Source organism: Trematomus bernacchii, unplaced genomic scaffold (assembly GCF_902827165.1).
Source record: "Trematomus bernacchii unplaced genomic scaffold, fTreBer1.1, whole genome shotgun sequence".
NCBI lineage: Eukaryota > Metazoa > Chordata > Actinopteri > Perciformes > Nototheniidae > Trematomus > Trematomus bernacchii.
Window position 1 is genome coordinate 4,228,124 of NW_022987828.1, and position 21,720 is coordinate 4,249,843.

Consider the following 21,720-nt stretch of genomic DNA (forward strand, 5'->3'; position numbering starts at 1 on the left):
GCAAGCAGTCATCCGCCAATAACCCAGTGGATGCCACACGTGACAGCAGGTCATTGATATAGCATAGGAAGAGCAATGGATCCAGCACAGTGCCTTGTGGGACACCAGAGTCAATGTGAACGGTTCTTGATTTCACCCATTCTACAACCACTTGTTGGCTTCTTTGCAAGTGGTTAAAAAGTGGTGGTCCAGTTTAGTATTCAGCCAGTTATACCCATGTACTGTAGGCCAGCTTCTGCAACAGGTGCTTATGTGGGACCGTGTTGAAAGCCTTTCGAGTAATCAAAGATGGTCACATGGACTTTTATTTTCTGGTCATGATATTTCGCCAGGTCATGCATTGTGACAAGGGGTTGAGTTTTACATAAATGGTTTTGTCTAAATCCATGCTGGAATGGGGTCAGGATATAATGCTTTTCCAGGTGATTCAGCAGTACTTTACAGATGATGTGTTCCAGGAGTTTACAACATACTACCATCAGGGAAACTGGCCTGTGGGAAATGATGGTATTGCACAATGAATAACTTGTAAACAACACAAATTTGCGCTCGCTTTGGACTTTATTACTGATGTCATTTGCAGATAATGCCTTGCAATATGGTTCTTTATGGTTTAATCTAGCCATGACTCATTCCTAGTAATGCAATCTGGTTTAGTGTCATCAATGAGAGCATGCAGGTTGAGGGTCTTGCCCTTTACAACACCACAGTTGATCAAGATTGTTCGCCATTGATTATGTCTATTGATTGTAATCCCTTCAATGTCCTTGATACAGAATGCTTTGTGTCAAGGCTATATAATGTTGCCATGCCTTTTCACCAACATAATTGGTACCGAACAAGATTCATTGATTTATGTGAACATTTTATTTTCAACCACAATCATTTTAATTGAGTTTAGACTTTTAGTTGTTACTGAAAGGCAAGCTTAGTTATATGGTAGTTGACCACGTGGTGGAGCAGTTGGGCGGAGAACCTATAATATTTTTAAAGGTTTTGGAGATAATTAAAATAAATATATCACCATGGTGGTCTATGTATTGTTAAGCTACATGCATGTGCATAATGCTTGTTGTAAGATTCAATAGGTGATAGTGTAAGGTAATATTTCTGTCTTTAAGAATAGTAAAAGAGAATAATTATTAGGAAAATAATGTAGGCCTACATATTTTCTCTTGTCAAATTAAAATAGTCTTGTTTAGTGCTTAGCATGCATCTGTTTTACTGCTGGATTTTTGTTGCTTCTTTTTTATGTGCATTTCCACATTCAGTCCCGCCTTCACGGGACCCCTTCTATGACGTCGGGAAAAGTTCACTTTTTTTCCCTCTCCAGCTGAATGTGTTCTCGTGTCAACAACTCTTCACAGCAGCTGCGTTGGAGACACGCTACTCGGTGATGTTGGTTACTCTCGGAGCTGTAGTGTCCGGTACCGAACAATCCTCTTAGAATAAAACACATTTGCAGCCTGTTGCAGGACAGAGAGCAGCAGTGAAGAGCTGAGACTGGTCATCATGGCACAGAAGTCCACTCCAGGCTGGTTTGGAGCCTTTCTCTCTGCCACGACAATAGCCATTATTGTGGGGAGTCCGGTCAGCGGTGAGTTGTTTATCTTCTTGGAGATGTTCTCTTGTCCGTCAAAGTGGCATCTCATGCGTAATTCGATCCATGTGCAGAGGGTCTGTTCTCCACAGCTGGAATACATCATAATACTTGAAATAGCTTCATAACTGCCGTCGGAAATCTTAAATAATTTTAGAATGTATCCTATTTTAATGTAATTTATTCTTACAGAAAATTCCTGTAACGATCTAAAAACATAAAGCAAAGAGCGTGTTCATAGCACTAAACGTGTACCCCTGGAGCTTATTTAATTAAATTATAGTAATAAAACGGTGGCTCACTCGGATGTAGGCTGGAATGTGACAGTAAAAAACACACTACTATACTAAACATACTGACGGTAAAGAGTCACTTCAGAAATGCATTTGAACACATTAAGTTGATATTCATTCATTTGTTGGCCTTATTTAACTGTTCATACCTTTTAGATGCATAAAGTATATTGATTTTTACAGTACTACGGCTTCCACAGATGACATTTTTTTATGGATTTTTTGTCAAAGCACTTAAAATATTCATTGCTATCAGGATGTTAAGAGCATTCCATGGAATATAACAAAAAGTGTATCTCGAGCCGGTTTCTCAAACTTACCTACCCCACCTTTAACATTTCTCATATATTGCCTTCATCTCTTTATATCATCATATTTATTTGAAGATTTAGCAGTTGGTTGAAACAAAGAAGCAATTTTACTTTTTTCAGTAAGTAAGTAATACAGACAATTTGTTCATGAAAATAATGTAACTGTTGTGAGGTTTGAATGATACTCTGTTCTGGTTTTGTAAAATGTGTCAGATGTAACACATGCTCAGTTCTGTCACTTTGGGAGGCAAATCTCTGATGCTTTTTATCAAAACCTTTTGGTACGATATGATAAGATACACTTTATTGTCCTTGTTAGGACATTTATTTTGGACTCCATCCTGCAGTTCCACAATATATAAAAAGCACAACATAGTACATGATAAAAGACTATATTCACACATGACTTACACTACATGTACACAGTTTGCACATGCACGTATACACAGACAACATACTGACCCTGACACCCTATTGCTCAAACCCCGTCACCGACATTTGAAATCCATAGTTGAACATTGTGCTGACATAACTTCCCCTTCTACACACAGATCAGCACTCAAGGGGCCGGATCCATCGTCCCATCAGGACCTCTGAGCCTCTTGTGGTACCAGGCCGTGTTTCAAGGGTTTACCTGACCCCGGATCAGCTCAGACGGCTGCACTTCAAGCCCACCATAGGCTCCATCCAGCTGTCAGAAGGCCATGAGGCTAAATTTAACTGTTCCATCGACATCCCCGATGCCAGGCTGGACCCCACCATCCTCTGGGTGAAGAACGGCCAGGAACTGGCAGGAAACGTACAGGTGGTGATCAACGAGCTCCAGACCACCACAGACGGGGTCACCACGCTACTCTCCACTGTCAGGTATGTGAACACAAAAAAACAATGTCAATGACTGATTAATAAAAGCACAATGACTAGTCTTTTTTAGTCCATTGACGGGAAAATAATCACCAATCGTTTAAAACATTTGTGAAATGTTAAAGTAATTTTGAATGCAAAAATGCGAGAAAAATAAGTTTACTTATCTGTTTTAATCATATTAAACTGAATATTTTTGGATTTTAAAGGGGCAAAACAAGACATTTAAAGAAATCACCTTGGTCTTTAAGAAACGTGGATGGACATTTTTTATAATTCATTTACATTTAATGGCCAAAACGATGTATCTAGATGTTTTTCCTCAGATTGTTCTATAATGAAACTGTTAGTTGCAGCCCTACTAATTACACAGATTGACAAATGTCTTCATGTACTGTATCACAGCATTGTCCATGTGCAGCGAGCGGATTCTGGGGAGTATCGCTGCAGGCTGAGTATCAACTCCAGAACATTTCAGTCTCAGCCGATCACCATTGAGGTGGAAGGTGAGTTTCAACATTGTGCCAACATTTGGTTACTCTTGAGGCGGCCACATTTTTCATGACGCTCTTTTAATCTGTCTATAGGCTTACCAACATTTATCCATCAACCAGAGGACCGGAACGTTACAAGAAGCAAATCTTTCACACTTTCATGTGAGGCGGTCGGACCTCCAGACCCTGTTCAGATCCGCTGGCTTCGTGATGGGTTACCTGATAGTGACTTTCATAACTCTCCAAGCAGCTACTCTGTGTCAGGTGAGACAACACAAATTCCACAGTCTTTTTTCACACAGAGAAAATAGTGTTTCACAGGGATCTACTGAATAACAGCTATACTGCTTCCCTCTTGTTGCCTGTTTCTGTTGAAGTGGTCTTGAAAGAAAAGTGTTATTTCTTACTGTTCCCCTAACAAATTGTCTGGGGTAAGATTAGAATATAATTTGGCATAACGCTTAAAGGTAGGGTAGGTAAGTTTGAGAAACCGGCTCGAGATCACTAGAATTTGAAAATACACAACCGGAGAAAATCTGCCACTTCCTTACAGAGCCCCTCCTCCAACACACACGAACGCGCACATGACCAATGAGGGCACGAGATAAGTTTGTGCACAGATGGAAGGCTGACAGGCAGGTAGGCCATCCAGTTATTTTAGCCAGGCTGGCTAAAATGATTGGTCGTACTTTTTACAGTATTACGGCTTCCACAGATGAAATTTTGTTATGGATTTTTTGTCAAAGCACTTAAGATATTCATTGCTATCGGGATGTTAAGAGCATTCCATGGAATATAACAAAAAGTGTATCTCGAGCCGGTTTCTCAAACTTACCTACCCTACCTTTAATAACTGCTTGAATTTGACAAAAATAAGTTGAAATTAGCCAATATAGGATTCATATGTTATTCCCTTATCAGTCTGAATGTTTTGGAAGAGCTAAGGAAGTAATTTACCTCTAGTAGAAATACTTTATTTGATTTAGAAATGCTCCTTCAAAGTCCTTTTTATCTGCCTTCAAAGTGCTTTTGATCAAGACTTAAAGACAAAAGAAAAGAAGCCGTTTATTTAGACGGACCTCTGTCTTGTTAAATATGTTTCAAAAGTTTCCACTAAAAGGACATGCACACTCTACAGATATTAAAACAGTTAATTAGTTTCACTTTGAATAACATCCTCCTGTGATTCAATGTGGAATTGGTTCACCAGTAGAGATAAAGGGACATCTGAAAATGGTGACAATGCGTGGAGCAGGTCTTACTCGGCTAGCTTCACTTTGTTGGTGGTTTCTATTCTGCCTCAGCTCTGCTGCCTCAGCATCTGTACACTCCTTACGCCAATGAGATTTATCACCACGGTCAGCATCACTGGGGCCTCCTGTTGCACCCTGAATGGTTAACTGCGGTCATTCATGCGTGGTCTTTACTTTTTGTAATGCTGCTATACTAGCTGTGAACTCAAGATAACGTGACACATGGAATGCAACTTAACAGAGGAAATGCACAGCAACACTGTGACATTCTGGGAAGTAAAATATTCAGCTCTGACAGAGAGCTATGAGGAGATAGATACCACTCTCATGTCTGTTGAGCACATTTTTGGCTGGTTTCAAGCAGCTATTTAGCTTAGCTTAGTATAAAGAGTGGATACTATGGGAAACAGCTAGCCTGGCTCTGTCTCTGGTGCAACCAGATGCCAGGTAGCTAGTGCAGGAAGACGCCAAGAAGTAAACGGTCATTGACAATTAACTAAATAAAGTGTTAATGAGTGACCTTTTAAGGTGCGTGATCTTGGATTTTGATACCTTTGAAGATAGCTCGGCTAGCCATTTGACTTGTTTCCAGTCTTATTAGCTGTAGACTTATATTAAAAGAAGAATCTGGAGAGTGGTAACAATCTTCTCTTCTTTCTATCTCGTCTAATCAAATAGAAAGGCTGGAACTATAATAGTAATTGTCATTGTTAGTTACATAACATTTCAGAATATATCTAAAAGAACAAACCCTAATTTTCCCAAAGTCCAGTTGACATAATCACATTTTCTTATTTGTATTAGAACAGTTCGAAATACTTTACTTCAATAGAAACATTGAAAAACTATAAAAACAACAAATGCTCACAAAATATTAGTTTTTGCTTTATTGAATGATCGATTGATACTTTTTTCAGCTACCTTACCTATGTAAAGTTTTTTCTACATAAAGTACAAGTCAAGATTGTTGAACAGTCAGTTCAACATGGAATCATCTTTAAATTACATAGCTGTCTTTTTCACATGGACTCTCCCCTTTATGCCCTGGGCTGCTCTCTTCTTCAAAGCAAACATTTGTTATTCGAAGCATAACCTTTTGGCTCTCTAACCCCTAGTTTTCTGCTCGCCGTAGGCTAAGAAGCCCCGCTGCAGTATGAGTGGCGATACAGCCCGACACTGGTGGGGTTAAAGGTTTAGAGCCGTGCTTTGGTCCAGCGTGTGCAAGGGCCTGGGCGGTAAGAGGACGGGGGGCTGCATAGGGAGTCGGTTCGGGGGTTGGCTCCGGGGACAAAGACCTCATTCATGGGACGGCCCACCATACCCAGCAGGGAGGGGCTGGACACAGAGGCTGGCAGGCTGCAGGCCACCAGAGCTCTGTGCAGGACCAAATATTGGCACAGTAAAACAGTGTAAACCCACTATTCTGCACCCCACGCACACTTGAAGTCTAGTCTAGGGCCCCTTTTGCCACGACAGCTTGGATCCCATGGTATTAGCAGAGAGCTTTTGTCATGTGAAGTGGTGCATGATTGTTTGTTTTGTTTTAGAAAGTTGCTAGCATGCACCCTAACATTTTTATTATAGCCTTCTGAAAGAGAAGTGATGTCGAAGGGGATTTAATTTAGATTAAAGAAAGCCTTCTTATCCACATTGCATTATTTAATCTGTCTCAGGACAAAGGTTTACACATGTTTTGAACTTTAGCTATCGAATACACAAAAACAACTGAAGACGTGGTACACAGCAATAAAGGGGGAAAGTTGTTGGCTAAGTTGATGGACTTGTTAACTTCCTAAATATAAAATGAAAAAATAACAGCTACCTCCGAAAGCTGGAGAGCTCCCTCCATAATTTGTGAAGTTTCCATTTGAGATGCCAACCCATTTTTTTACAACAGCGTTACTGTTTTTTATGTTGATGTTATTGCCAAGTACAGTGAAAGCAGAAATGCAAGTGCATGACCTTTTTCATATTTATGTTCCTTTCATTACCAAAAACGATACGACTTAAAAAGAAAGTGTCTTTTATTGAGCCATGAGCTGATGTAATTGACACTTTACTGTAGCTGCCTGGAAGAGAATCAATGCATAAAACCGTTCCTGAAGCTTAATCCACTCCACTGTTGTCATATATTAGCCCAGTATTTTGGATACACTGATAGTTTTCAGAAAATACTGCTAAATACATGCAAACACAGGCGTTTCTCCCTTCAAACAAAGCCCTGTGAGAAGTAGCCCATTTGTCATAATTTTAACGTTACTATAAAAATAAAAAAACAGACTTTATGCAGCATATTACAACCCGACAGGGGCAGCGTGACTCAAACATTGGGAACTATTTCTTTAGAGTAAACCTGGTTTGTGAAATGTAATAAATGTTTCCTGTTGCGCCATTGCTCTTTGGTACAAATTATATAACAATGACCAGTTTCATTTGGATCTACAGTGAAACATGCTCAGTGCCCACACTGTCCCAACCGTCTGTTTGCGATGCAGTTGTAAATGAGGCATGTTGTAATGACATTTGCACAGCTTGGCTGGAAAGGCACCGATGCGTTTGCAGATTTCTCTCTGAACTTAAACATCAGTTGTGTTGTGCAGTTTTGATGCATGTGATACAAAGTTTATTTTAGTTGTTTTATTTCCTTCAGGTTGATTAAATGATTCAGCCCAAACTATTTCAAGTAAGGCTCTATTTGTGCAAACAAACGCACTGTGGTCAGTGTTTGGGTGAAAAGCAGAACACTCTGGTGCTCTCGAGCACACAAAGGCTAACTAAAGAGGATGTGATATTGTGCAGATGTAAACAAAACATCCCAAGTTGGTTCCAGACATCTCTCACAGGCTGTTCTGTGATTAGCTTTGTGGAATTGTTTCCGAGATAGAGACAGTGGAGGACAGAGCACAAAAGGGACATTATTCAGCAGTCCTATTGTAACTGGGCAGATCTGTCTGATGAAAGACGGAAATTGTGCGTCCAGGAAAAAAGAGGCCCAGCAAAAGCATTGTATCCTCAGTACATCACACTGGAGAGGTTCAATTTGAGCTTACTGCATGAGCTGCTTCCATGTGAACTTTAGTGGTTTAATAAAGGGGTTTAAACATGTGTCGTTTCCTCTATTAGTTTCACTCTTGCTTCTCCTTTGACACAGAGAGAATGCAGTTAGTTTGACGACAAACCTCACCAGAATGTGTCTGGCTAGATTGTATTTCAGTTTTTTTCCAAGTATTGAAGTACAATGAAACCACTATCAAAACATTTAGCTCTATCTTGACCTTGAGGATTGGTTGTTTTTGATTTTCCACAGAGTTGACTGACTACAATGTCCTCTCTAATGTTTCATTTGCAGGTGTGGACAAGTACACTCAGTTCAGCTGTGAAGCTTACAACTTCAAGGGTGTCACCACCTCCAGAGAAGCAAACATCAACATCAAAGGTAAAACTCAAGGTCTTTTGGGGGCTGTTAGACATTCCAAGAGGTTTTCGTGCTCTGCAACTGAACATATGCCTCCATGTTAGGAAGTTAATGAGCATTTCTTTACGATGTTTTCAGTGCTTCCTGGGCCTGTGTCTAGTGTCACTGTGACGGAGAGGCAGTCCAATAAGTTGCTGTTGAGCTGGAGTCCGGGGCATAATGGTTTCTCTCCGATTACTACATGCCTCATCAGGGTAAGCCCTGTCACACATGAGCAAACGATGCTGTTGTTTAATGTCTTCAGATAGATTCTCAAATATTCTTTGTTCCATCCTAGGTTAGAGAGGTGAGTCGCAGGAAAGGGGAGGTGATGACCATCAGGTTTATCAACGTCACAGTGCCGTCTTTCCAGAGCGAGGTCCCCGGGCTGAAGGCTATGACGTGGTACAACCTGAGTGTTTCCTGCAGCAATGAGGTGGGGGCCTCTCCTGTCACCATGTGGATCCAGAGCAATACCATTGAGGGAGGTGTGTGAGTACTTAAGGAAACTTGGAACAATTTACAGGTTGAATTTCCTTTCCAGTTGCTGATACAACACCAGATTTAGAGAAATGTGGCTGCAAAGGAGACTGTTCTTCCTTAAAAACCACCTTGTGTGTTTACTTCTAAGAAGAACCTATGTTATGATCCTGCCTCCTTCTCATCGTAGCGGATTTCTGTGTTGGTTTCAGGAACATAGCACTATGTAATTAGCCTACTTTCCCATCCAAAATGTGCTTAATGTAATCCTCCTTGCAGTAGCACCATGTCTAAACTGGAATTTACGGTAGTTGCACAACTACCTGCTCAGCTCAAAGCGAGTCCCCTTTAGAAAAATATCATATCCGCTAAGATCTCTGTTACTTTCCTGAAGGGTCACATAGGAAATAGGAGTGGTCTCACTGAGAAAACACAACGTTCTTAATGGGTGGAGCTGCTCCCAGTTTCCTTCCTAAAGCCAACACAGGGGATATTTTAGTTGAAAGATGTGATACGCTATGCCAGGAAGTGACCACATACCAAACTGTAATCAAAGATTTCAATGAAGGGTCAGCTTACTTTTTGTTTTGTTTTTGTTTTTGTTTTATAGTTTGACAATTCCTTATTTTATTTTTTTTGTACCTCTCTTGACAATGCTTTAATCCCTCTGTTTGACCTTTTTTTTTATCACACTCTCAGTGCCATCAGTTTATCCCCGAAATGTCACAGCACGGATGAATGAGTCGTGGCTGGTAGTCCGGTGGAAACCTCCCCCAGATGACAAGATAAATGGCATCCTGAGTGGTTATGATGTTATAATCAGACATGGCCCACAAGTAACTAAGGTGAGCTTGCTGACAACGCGGTAATTGAAGATTATCCATTTTGTTTTATTGTGTTCTTCCTTGTTTATGTAGCAGTCATGTTGATCAGTGGTACTCAAACATTTTTGATTAGTACTAGTAGAAAAGCAAAACATGACTTTTCATATATCATGTTATACTGGTAATGTATAGTTAAAATGCACAGATACATATTAAGTAATATGAACAATAATTATGCTATTGTTAGTGATGTTGTCGTTGAGGTTTTTGGAACATTCCTGATAAAAATGACTCATGCAGACAAATATGTAGAGAATGAGTCTCGCATTTAGTGAATATGTGATTCTCCCTTTGTCCTGCCTACTGAACCAGAGGTCAGCTCCCCTATTATTTTTGCACAACAGTTTTTCCATTTCCTTTTAAAATCAACAAAGCAGGGAAAGTTATTTACGTGAAGTGCCTTTTCTTTTTAGAAACACCCTTTAACTTTGTTTTGATAACATTTATTTTGGAAACATCAATTGTCCTGTCATACTGACTGCGTTAGTGCTCTCTGGTACAATAGTGAGTTTCCTGTCCTTCTTTTCTGTGTCGTAGTTAAAGGAAGCTGATGGTGTGAAAGCTGGCAGTCTGTTTTCCTTTCTTCAGCATGTGGCTTTGAGTCATCTCACAGGGAATGGGATATGAATACAACGGGATGTGTACTACAGGTCCAAATAACCTTATGCGTTGTCAGTTGGTGATATATCATTGCTGACAAACTATGTAATAGTGACTGGAAATGTGCACAACCTGTTGTATCCTCTGTCCCACCTGGCCCTTAAACATACTAATAAAATAAATAGTTCCAAGTATCTTTAAATTAGAGGAATAAGTTGTTTTGCGTGTTTCATGGTGGTGTTGCCATCTAATTTGGGAATCTGAGGTTGTTTCCCAAAATGTGTTGAAAGTCTGCTGTTGTAAAAACATTTCACCACATGTTGCCCACTGTTTGATGCCACAGACATGAAAGACCATTAATCATGGGTTCTTGGTTCCCAGTCGGACTGTCAGCAAATTTGTAACGCAGAGGAACCCCACTGTGTGTTGTGAAATACAGCGCTCTGTCTGTCACATGTTCCCTCCCATTGCAACACATGAACTTATCTTAAAGTCCTTCCCTTTTTTTAACGAGAGTTGTGTTATATATGATAATAGTATAATTAGTAAAAAACCAAGATCCCGAGGATTTCACAAAAAAGGTTTATTACTGAAAGTGAAACAGATAAAAGGGACTTTTATTTAGCATTTCATGTCATAGTGCAAAGTAAAAATGGGAAAAAAGGAAGACACTGAACGAAAGAGGACATGACAAGTTGTTGACCTGGATTTAAGATGTTGCACAAATGTACAAGATGTTCTTTATCATGCTGGTCATGCAAAAGATGTGTTGTCTGTTCATTAAGAATCTACTTTTCTTTCAGTTGATATGACTTACTGTACCTTTTAAAATCTGTTTAGCTTGTGACCTACAGGTTAAACTCCAAAAAGATAATGATTTACTTTCAAATCCTTTTTTTTCAAAGTAATGTCATTTTGACACTGGACACAATTAAGTAGCCCTCTGTTATTTTGCTTTGTGTCATTCCAGATCCACACAAACACCACCGTGGTCTTTGTAGATGTGCAGGAATTCAACACAACCTACAGTGTGGAGGTGGCTGCGTGCACGCAGGCAGGGAGCGGCATGGTCAGCCCACGAGTCTGGCTGTTTGTGCCAGACGACAGTAAGCTGCTCTATTCATTTATCTCATCATCTGGAAATTGTCAACTTCACAATCTGGCCAACATAGTTTAGATGCTGTATTATATTAACATTATGTGCAATGCCTTGTTTACATGCTACTGTGACGAAAACATGTCCCAGATTAGGATCAATAAAATCAATCTTATATTATCTTTTATTATAGGCCTACTTTAACAACATTGCTGCCCTATTTGTAGCTTCACTGGCAGAATTGCTCTAGTCTAGGGAGTGTAATGTTTGTCGATCAGTCTACTCAGATCTAGATTGAAATCTACTGAAACTAAACGATGGATTTCCTTTAACTTAATTTAGAAGCACTATGCCTAGAGTAGGCCTCACAGAGCCATTAACATACTGTGAAGATGTAGAGGCTTGTGTTGAGGCTTAAGCTTTAGTCCAGTTAGATCGGCCCAAATGTAATTATATGGGATTACATTTTCCAAACTATAGTTTAAAAAAGTAGTAAATCGGTTTTTACGTGTATTTTATTCATCAACGGCTATGGCAGAAAATACGCAATTCAGAATCAATAATCACATATTCATATTAATTCACTTCAAACAGCTCTGACATGTTGGAAAATCAACATTTGTTGGGGAAACTAACCATGATCCGACTTTACATTTTGACCACTTTACATTTGGAGAGTTTTTCCTACATTTTCACATGCTTATGATTTCTTCTTCCTCTCCCAGGGGTGTCCCCGTCATCCAGCCCCGAAATCAGGGCCTCAGACTCGGTCAATGTTGTGCTGGGCGTGGTGTGTGGCTTCTGTCTTCTGCTGCTTATCATCTGGGGGGCTATCTGTTTCCACAACAGGAGTTATGACTCTTGGCTTGGGTATGCTGACAATCTCTCACCTTCTGCGCAAAGACGATGTTAATTGAATTATCAACCTTGGTCCAAGTTTAATCGTCTTATCCTTGAAGTTGCTACAGATCACTGAATGATAGGTCCAAACTTGAAAACACCTTTTATTTTATTTGCACACACATAAGACTTCGTAAAATCGAGATAATGTCGAAGAAATAAATACATATCAGGAATTAATAAAACAAAGAAATAGGTTAACAAAAAAAGGGGCGAAAATATACTTAAAATCTGTTGATGTTGTAGTTAATTTAGTTTCCACCCCTGGGGGTTGTGGAGTAATCTTTCTTCAGGGGGACACTCTAGTAGGAATTAAAGAACTGAACACATCCGGACTCTGTTAATATACTGCCTTTGCTTCCTCTTAATCCCCATTGTTTTTGCACCTGAGGCCTGTAATAACTGGGCAGCTGGAGACAACAACCGGCTGATAATACATTATTAAGAAGTCTGTGACTCAGTCTGGCCACTCAGGATATGCATCGGAATGTGTCATAGGCTGCTGTTCAGATAGGAAAACAGTGTGTGACCTCAAAGTCAGGAAAGCAACAACTCAGAGGGTTTCCTCACTATGACCCCCTCTTCAGCCTGTGTGTGCATGCCTACTGAGCTGTAGTGATGTTTCTGAGAAAAAAGCAGTTCAGCATTCCCTGTTTTTCCTTTTCCCCTGTCCCCCCCTGCAGGCGGCTGTTTGGAGGTGGAGAAAAGCTGCTGCCGTTTGTGCTTTACACACCGCAGAGATCTTACAATCGAACCGCCATAGAAGTCACACGTATGTTCTGGAATAATACTGTGGAAAATAAATAGAGTTCTATTTCGTCCCTACTGACCGCCAGAGGCGGTGCTTTAGCACTGGATATGACATGCGTAGCTCGAGTACCAATAACAACAGGCCGGCTGCGCAGAAACTTCGATCAGACAGGTTGGTGTTGGCTTGGTCGGTGATGGCAGTGTTTCCGCTCCCTCTCCCAGCTAAGTTGTCCTGATTACTGTCTTGTTTGCTATTTGGCTTGAACTTTTTGGTGACGGCAGCGTTTCCGCTCCCTCTCCCAGGAGTTGCCCTTGTTGTGCTCTTTTGTACTTTTTCTGACCGTGGCATTGTGCCAAGCTATCATTAGCATTTTGAGTTTCCGGCTTTAGCTGCGTTTTCTTGTTTAGCTAGTTAGCAGTAGCGTGGCTCAGCCTAACTGTGTCCTGCCTGTGCAGCCACTTGGCTGACGCTGGGATAAGCACCGGAGTACCCGTGCTGTTTTTTCTTTAGAAGCCAGTTTTTCTCTCCTTGTCGCATCTTTCTCCAGATCAGTTCGGCCGTTCCCGGCGACTCGAGGGAGCGATGGCTATGGGTTCACCCCCCAATAGGAGGACTAGAAACAGGCTGTCCTCTAAGGTGGATCGATTAGCTGCCGGCATGGACATGATGAAGTCGCTCCTCTTGGCCCTTCAGCCAGGGGCCAGTATAGGGGCTGCTAGCGTGCCGCCTGCCCCCCCTTCGGTTGCCGCACCTCTGCATGAGGATGCCATGTCGCTAGCGGCTTCGGCTAACCTCTTCAATGAAAAGATGGAGGACGAGGCCCCGCTCACCCCCTAGGAGGCTTCCCTCTCCTCTGCTCAGGGTTCTCTGCAGGGCGTGGAGGATGCCTCCATGGCGGCCATTATTCGTACGGCCCTGGCACACTTGCAGCTTCCGGTTCCGCAGGCCGACGCGGCTCAGGCTAGCGCCTTCTTCAGGCGTAGCCCTGCCCCTGTCCCCCTCACTGTTCCTCCTTCAGAGGAGTACCTGAGGGAGCTCCATGCATGCTGGAGGGACACCAGGGCCCTCTCCCGCTCTAGCTCTGATGCCCGGACCTTGGCTGCCATGCAGGATCCGGCGAGGGTGGGGCTGGGTCGCATGCCACCCATTGAGCCTGCCATCGCCTCCCTGATTCTGGCTCCTGATGAGGCTCTAAGGCCTGATGCCAGGTGCCCTCGGCCTCAGTGCAGGGTCACAGACGAGCTGCTCTGTAAGGCCTACGACGCAGCGGCACGCATGGGTCGTATCGGGAACTCCCTCTCCCATCTAATGCTGGCTGTCTCCGCCTCTCTGCAGCAGGCTCCGGCTGAGCCTTCTTTGCTGGGCCTCAATGATGCATCACTGCAGACCAATGCCCTAATGGCTAGGGAATTGGGAAGAGTTATGTCCTTATTGGTACAGACTCGTCGCCAGGTTTGGCTGGCCCAGTCACCACTAACGGAGACATGTAGGAGAGTCCTCCATAGCGTGCCAGTCGAGCCAGGGGAGCTGTTTGGGTCAGCTGCCCTGGAGGCACTGGAGCGTGCTGCCCAAGCTAGGCAGACCAGGCAGCAGCTCTCGGGTCTTCGCAGGCCTGTGCCCACTCCCAGCAGGCCCAGGGGCCGCTCTAGCAGCCGCACTCAGCCACCGGCTTACAGGGGTGGTCTGCGGGGGTCCCAGCCTCCCAATGACTTTCGTGCCCCCGGTCGCCGGCCTTCTAGGCTTCTAGCCTCGTGCCTCAGAGCGTTACCGGCCCTGAAGTCCCGGGGCCGGTCGTCGGCTGCTTTTCCCAGCAGCAGCTCAGCTACTGGGCTGCCTGTACTTCCGACCCTTGGGTGGTTTCCACCCTAACCCAGGGATACGAATTGCAGTTCCGACGCTGGCCCCTAGCCTTCGGCTGGGCAAGAAGACCCTCTGCTTCAGTCCGGCTTGTGAGCAAGAAAGTCGGCGGATTCTGTCCAGTCTTGGACCTCAGAGGAATCAACAGATTCCTGAAGGTGCTGCCCTTCCGTATGCTAACCACAGCAGACACCCTTCGTGTTGTCGCACAGGGGGAGTGGTTCGCAACCGTGGACTTGAGGGACGCTTACTTCCACGTGCCAATTGCATCCCATCACCGGAAGTTCTTGAGGTTCGCCTTTCAGGGCCGACACTATCAGTTCCGGGTGCTTCCCTTTGGTCTCTCCCTCTCTCCAAGGGTGTTCACCAGGGTCGTGGCGGCAGCTCTCGCACCCCTGCAGGCACGGCGCATGAAGGTCCTGCCGTATCTAGACAACTGGCTGGTCTGCGCGCTGTCCCAGCCTCAAGTGGCCCAGGATACGGCGCGCCTCTTATCTCACGTAGCCCGGTTGGGCCTAACAGTAAACACCGGGAAGAGTTGCCTGGACCCTTCCCAACAGGTCACTTACCTGGGGATGGTCCTAGATTCGGTCGCCATGAGGGCCTACCTGACACCTCGTCGTGTGGACGACATTTCCCACCTTCTTCCCATCTTCAGGCTGGGCAAGATAGTGCCTTACATCCAGTTCCTCCGGCTCTTGGGCAAACTGACGGCTGCCTCAGCCGTTGTGCCCTTAGGCCTGCTGTCGCTGCGCCGCATAAAGATGTGGCTGAACGGCCTTCACTTGGACGCCAATTGGCACAGGCACAGGAGAGTCAGGGTGTCTCAGCGGTGCCTCAACTCTCTGTCCCGCTGGAGGGACAGGGCCTATCTTCTGATGGGTGTGCCCATGGGCGCCATCCCATCCCGCCGGGAGACTGTCACTGTGGATGCATGTCTCTCAGGGTGGGGGACAGTGTGGCAGGGCAGGACTGTTCAGGGTCAGTGGTCTGCCCAGGAAGGTGCACGCCATATCAATGTGCTAGAGCTTCGGGCTGTGCTGCTTGCACTCATGCACTTTTTACCCCAACTGGCGGGCAAGCATGTGCTCGTTCGTTCGGACAACATGTCCGCTGTTGCCCAAATCAACCACCAGGGGGGCACCAGGTCCGCACAGCTGCTCCGGGTTTCACAGAGCCTCTTGTCTTGGGCGCTCCCCCGCCTGGCCAGTCTGCGGGCAGTCTTTCTACTAGGAGACCAGAATCAGGTCGCAGATTTTCTCTCTTGGCACAAGCCTCCACTGGGGGAGTGGAGGCTTCATCCAGAGGTGGTGGAGTCAATTTGGAACCTTTTCGGCAGGGCCGAGGTGGACCTCTATGCCTCGGAAGAGTCGAGGCACTGCCCCCTCTGGTTCTCCTGGACAGAGGTGACCAGCCCGATGGGTCAGGACGCTCTGGCGCACGACTGGCCAGACAGTCTCCTGTATGCCTTCCCGCCACTGCCTCTGATACTACAGACGCTTCAGAGGGTCCTTACTCAGGGGCACAGGCTCCTTCTGGTCGCCCCCCGCTGGCCGGGGGGAGTTTGGTTCCCACAGCTGCGCAGTCTCTGCTGCAGCCCACCATGGCGTCTCCCCGACAGGAAGGACCTTCTGTCACAGCTCAGGGGTCAGATCTGGCATCCCGACCCTCACCGCCTTCAGCTCTGGGCTTGGCCTCTGCGGGGCCCAACCCGCTGTTGAGCATTTTCACGGCATCTGTCAGGGAAACTATCCTGAATGCCAGAGCACCATCCACTCGAGCGCAGTATGAGTGCAAATGGAAGCTCTTCTCCCACTGGTGTTTGAGTAAGGCTGAGAATCCGGGGCATTGCTCTGTGGCCACCATTTTAGAGTTCCTGCAGTCCCTTCTGGATAGTGGACGTTCTCACTCCACTTTGAAGGTGTATATGGCTGCTATCTCTGCCCAACATGTTGGAATCGACGGCGCCACGGTGGGGCCTCACATTTTGGTGTCCCTCTTTCTGAGAGGGGCTCTACGGCAGCGTCCCCCTAGCACCCCGAGGGCTCCGGCTTGGAACCTGCCCCTAGTGCTGGATGCCCTATCATCTCCTCCCTTCGAGCCCCTGGCCCAGGTGGGGCTTGAGTGGCTGTCCTTGAAGGCAGCATTTCTGCTTGCCATAACCTCAGAAAAGCGAGTTGGAGAGCTACATGCCCTCTCCGTGAGCGATACATGCCTGAGGTGGAACTCCGATGGCTCGGGTGTTGCCCTCTGGCCGAATGTGGCGTTCCTGCCCAAGGTGCTTCCACTAGCCCACTCCAATCGGCCTATTCAGCTGGCACATTCCACAGGAGAGCGGCACGCCTGAGTTGCTGTGCCCTGTGCGTGCCCTAAGGGCGTATATTGATGCTACGGCCTGTATACGGCAGTCAGAGCAGCTCTTCGTTTGCCATGGCGGCACTAGGAAGGGTCGTGCTCTCTCTAAGCAGCGGCTGTCCCACTGGGTTGTCGATGCCATCTCGCATGCCTATGGGGCCAGTGGCCGCCCCCCGCCATCAGGGGTGAGATGCCACTCTACGAGGAGCATCTCAACATCTTGGGCTGCCCTGAGAGGGGTGCCCCTGGAGACCATCTGCGCCGCGGCGTTGTGGGCGTCTTCTGGCACATTCTCGAGGTTCTACCGGGTCAATGACGCCACACCTCACCCTTTGGGCGTGGTCCTGTTGCAGAGCTCCGCTGCTTCCAGCTAGGTAAGTAAGTGCTTGGATTCTTCATGACATTGTTGATATAAGTCATCCAGTGCTAAAGCACCGCCTCTGGCGGTCAGTAGGGACGAAATAGAATGATAGTTACGTCTGTAACTACGGTTCTATGAGTCCCGGATGATCGCCAGAGTATCCTGTCACTCAGAATTATGTGTTGTGAATTGTGTGCTCGCGAGAAGATTCTGGGAACAGATATAGCCGGTGTCACGTGGGTCACAGGTGACTTTGTTGTTATTGGTACTCGAGCTGTGCATGCGCGCGATGGACATATCCAGTGCTATAGCACCGCCTCTGGCGGTCATCCGGGACTCATAGAACCGTAGTTACAGACGTAACTATCGATTTATGTTGTCCTGCTCAAGGCACTTTTTTGCTGGGTCCTGTCTACAGTAGGGAACCTTGGTGTAAGCAATGAACTCCAGAACAAACTTCAGGACATGATGGTCATGAGGAATCTACTCTCCATAGGAAAGATTCTTGGAGAGGGTGAGTGAGCAGAGTCATTTAGAGAATTGTGTGGAAAACATTCATATTCACATGAAAGATTGAGACTGATTTCAAAGTATGAATTATTCTTGATTTCATTCAATCAGGTGAATTTGGTTCCGTGGTAGAGGGGTGCTTACAACAACCAGACGGGTCATCTGAAAAAGTTGCTGTGAAGACAATGAAACGTGAGCTTTCTTTTAAAGAAAAATTCAGTCCATCATCTATAAACTATTAAATTAGAAACAAAACAATACTTCTTCTGTTTTATTCTTATTTTTTTCAGTGGACAGCTTCTCTCAAAGGGAGATCGAAGAGTTCCTGAATGAGGCAGCATGCATGAAAGACTTCAACAATCCTAATGTCATCAAACTGCTTGGTATTACGTCTTCTTTTTGTAAAATCCCACTTTACTGTTTCCTGCTCATTTTCTTTTCAAAGGTTTAATATCAGAGGTTTAGTGTGCATGTCCTTACATTCATTTGGTCTTTTTTAGGTGTGTGCTTGGAAATAGGCCCAGGAAATTTTCCCAAGCCCATGGTCATCCTGCCTTTCATGAAATATGGAGATCTTCATAGCTTCCTGCTGCGCTCACGCCTGGGAGAGAGTCCTGTGGTGAGATTTACCGCATAAAAAGTTACCAAAATAAATTCCAGCTATTATACTCGATCCTTATTATTAAAATAAACGTAATAATTGTCATTGTGTTGCTTTGCTCATTTTTCTGCAGTTCTTGCCCACTCAGACACTCCTGAAGTTCATGGTGGACATTGCTTTGGGTATGGAGTATCTCAGTGGTCGGAACTTTCTGCACCGTGACCTCGCGGCTCGCAACTGCATGTAGGTTACAAAATGAAAACAATCTTAATATCGATTTTAGATTAAAGGCAAAATGTTCTCGGTCATTTTACTTTTTCAGTATGGTTCTGTGATTTGCAGCTCCCATTTATTCTTAACCCATTCTTCCTTTTTGTTTTATAGGCTGCGTGATGACATGACGGTGTGTGTAGCAGACTTCGGTCTCTCTAAGAAGATCTACAGTGGAGATTACTACAGACAGGGCAGGATAGCTAAAATGCCTGTAAAATGGATCGCAGTAGAGAGTCTGGCTGACAGAGTTTTTACTATAAAGAGTGATGTGGTAAGTACGTTTATCTGCTATCGTGTCTTCACCGCTATCATGTCCCTAAAAGAAGAACTGCCACTCTCTGTTTCGCTCATTACTGTCTGTTGCGCTTTAAAGGAATTTCAAAGGCATTGTCAGGTGAATTCACACAGCAATAATTAGTCAGCCCTGTGTGGGAAAGTTTATGTTTTACCGCCTCATTTATCCATGTGTGGTAATTTAGGATTTATGCCTTCTTTTACAACTTTTCCCTGCTTTTGAAATGATAGAAATCTAGAAGATTTAGAATAAACATTTGAGATTGAAATCCAATTGGAAATAATTCAACATGGTTACACATGGTTTTTCAATGGAATTGAATCGCGATGAAATCATATATCAAGATTCTGTGATACACTCTTACAGTGTGTTGATTGATGATCAAATGTGTCAGTAGCTCTGTGAAATGTTTTGAGGGAATCATTTTAAGATTGTGTTTTGTCGTTACATCACAGTTCACATTACCATTCAGTTCAGTGTGATAACCAATGGTGTGTGTATCAGAATATTTATCACTTTTTTAACAGTTGGTCAGTAATCATTTGAAATTGTAAACGTTTATTTTGCATAAGGTTTTATAACAGGAGAAAATACTTATCTAAAGTTGCTATTCTGTTTCATGCAGTGGGCATTTGGCATCACCATGTGGGAGATTTCTACCCGAGGCATGACGCCGTACCCTGGAATCCAGAACCATGAAATCTATGACTACCTTCTTGAAGGACAGAGACTGAAGCAGCCAGGAGACTGTTTGGATGAGCTGTGAGTGTTGTCTCTTGTTCAAATATATGTTGTCTTTGGGTTTGATTGTGTTGAAGTTGACATTGCCGAGTCATGATAGATTAAAAAATAATAACTAAACATTAGTTGTTTAAATCTTGCAGGAATGTTTAGGAATAAAATATGGGGACATTTCTTTAAAAGATCCTCTGTGTTGCAGCAAACAACATGCTAAGCTTCAGCACATATAGAAGTTGTTTGCACTTGAGGTGCTGATATACAGTACCTACTTTGTTCAGTTCTCTTTTTTTTGGCAAACATCCAGCGAGCAAACATCATTAGTCAAAAACAACTTTGAAAACTGAACTGCCATGAGCAGTGAAAGTAGAAACTGCATATACAACTTGCACATATGTTTTTTTTTAAAGTTGAGTTTAGAAAATGAATGACTTCCGTTTAAAAAAATAGGATCTTAAATAAATAGTATCAAAATTAATTGTATTTTCTTCTTTCACCTGTGTCTAGGTATGAGATCATGTACAGCTGCTGGAGGGCCGATCCACTCGACCGACCTTTCTTTCCCCAACTGCGAGAAACTTTGGAAAAACTCACAGAAAAGCTCCCGGAGGCTTTCAGCAAGGACGATATAATCTATATTAACACCAGCTTTCCCGAAGAGGACCCTGATGGAGAATCATCAGCAGCTGCACAACATCCTGTGTTCAACTCGTCGCCTTCCTGCAGCCATCAGGCGGCAGAAAATTCAGTAGTTACTGCAGACATTCATGGTAGCCTGGAGGATGAGGAGGGTGAAGAGGATGATCGCTATGTGGTGGTGATATCCTCCCTCAGACCTCCTGCAGTGGACACTCCTCTTTTGTCAAGTGATGCTCGAAGTCAAGCCAATGGAGTGACTGATGTGAGGGCTATGCCTCAACGCAAGTGACACTTCTTCCCTGCTGTAGAGATTGCAACCCAGCGGAACAAGACGGCAATAAAAAACTGAAACCATCTGTACTAAACAGTATGCCTCACTGCACTGGGAGCACCTTCACAATTCCTGATGTGGACTTTCTGTAGAATTTTTATACGAGCAGTTTCTGCATAAATTGCTAGCCTACGTGTCAGTGTTAGGACTACTGTTTAGGTGTTTTTACATCAAACAGGTTCCATAAGCTTAAGAAACACTCTACTGTGAAATTGTTTACCGTATGCATTTTGTAATGTGATGTAAATATAATAATGTACAAAACACTTTTTAATGTGATCTTCTATATTGTAAAAATAAACATGATTCATAGATTTCTTTAAGATTTTATTAAAATGAAATTAATTCTGCCAAGATGTGTTTGTGTGTGTAAATCAAAACTGTTATTATAAAAGAAAATATAGTAAAAGTAGCATCTGAAACAATGGGTTGTGTTGTAGTACTCAAGTACTTTACTGGAGTATTTCAATGTTGTGTTACTTTGTACTTCTACTCCACTACAACTCAGAGACCAATGGTGTACTATTACTCCACTAAATGTATTAAATACCTTTTAGTTACTTTGCAGATTTGGATTAATAATGTGAAGTATAATTAACAATTAAAAAATACTTCAGTAACACCTGGAGTAAATTCAAACGCTACCGGGTAGTAGCCTATACAAAGTCATTAAAACCAGCAGCACCTTTATCTGCTTTGATAACACTTTAATGCATCAATAATTATAATATGATATTATTCTGAAATGGACCTATTTGCAAAATGAGTACTTTTACTTTG

The 21,720-nt window shown here is 43.8% G+C and overlaps 1 protein-coding gene across 1 annotated transcript; it reads left to right on the forward strand.

Annotated features, from left to right (window-relative positions):
* Positions 1–1,333: 1,333 nt before the first annotated feature.
* Positions 1,334–21,290, forward strand: mertka (c-mer proto-oncogene tyrosine kinase a). The gene is made up of 19 exons (XM_034151975.1): positions 1,334–1,597; positions 2,756–3,071; positions 3,474–3,574; positions 3,656–3,826; positions 8,165–8,251; positions 8,369–8,484; positions 8,568–8,757; positions 9,449–9,594; positions 11,204–11,339; positions 12,055–12,199; positions 12,913–13,001; positions 17,972–18,067; positions 18,175–18,255; positions 18,354–18,446; positions 18,564–18,682; positions 18,798–18,907; positions 19,049–19,208; positions 19,858–19,994; positions 20,478–21,290. The coding sequence occupies exons 1-19, from the start codon at positions 1,513–1,515 to the stop codon at positions 20,896–20,898; spliced, it is 2,799 nt and encodes a 932-aa protein (XP_034007866.1). The 5' UTR covers positions 1,334–1,512; the 3' UTR covers positions 20,899–21,290.
* The last annotated feature ends 430 nt before the right edge of the window (positions 21,291–21,720 follow it).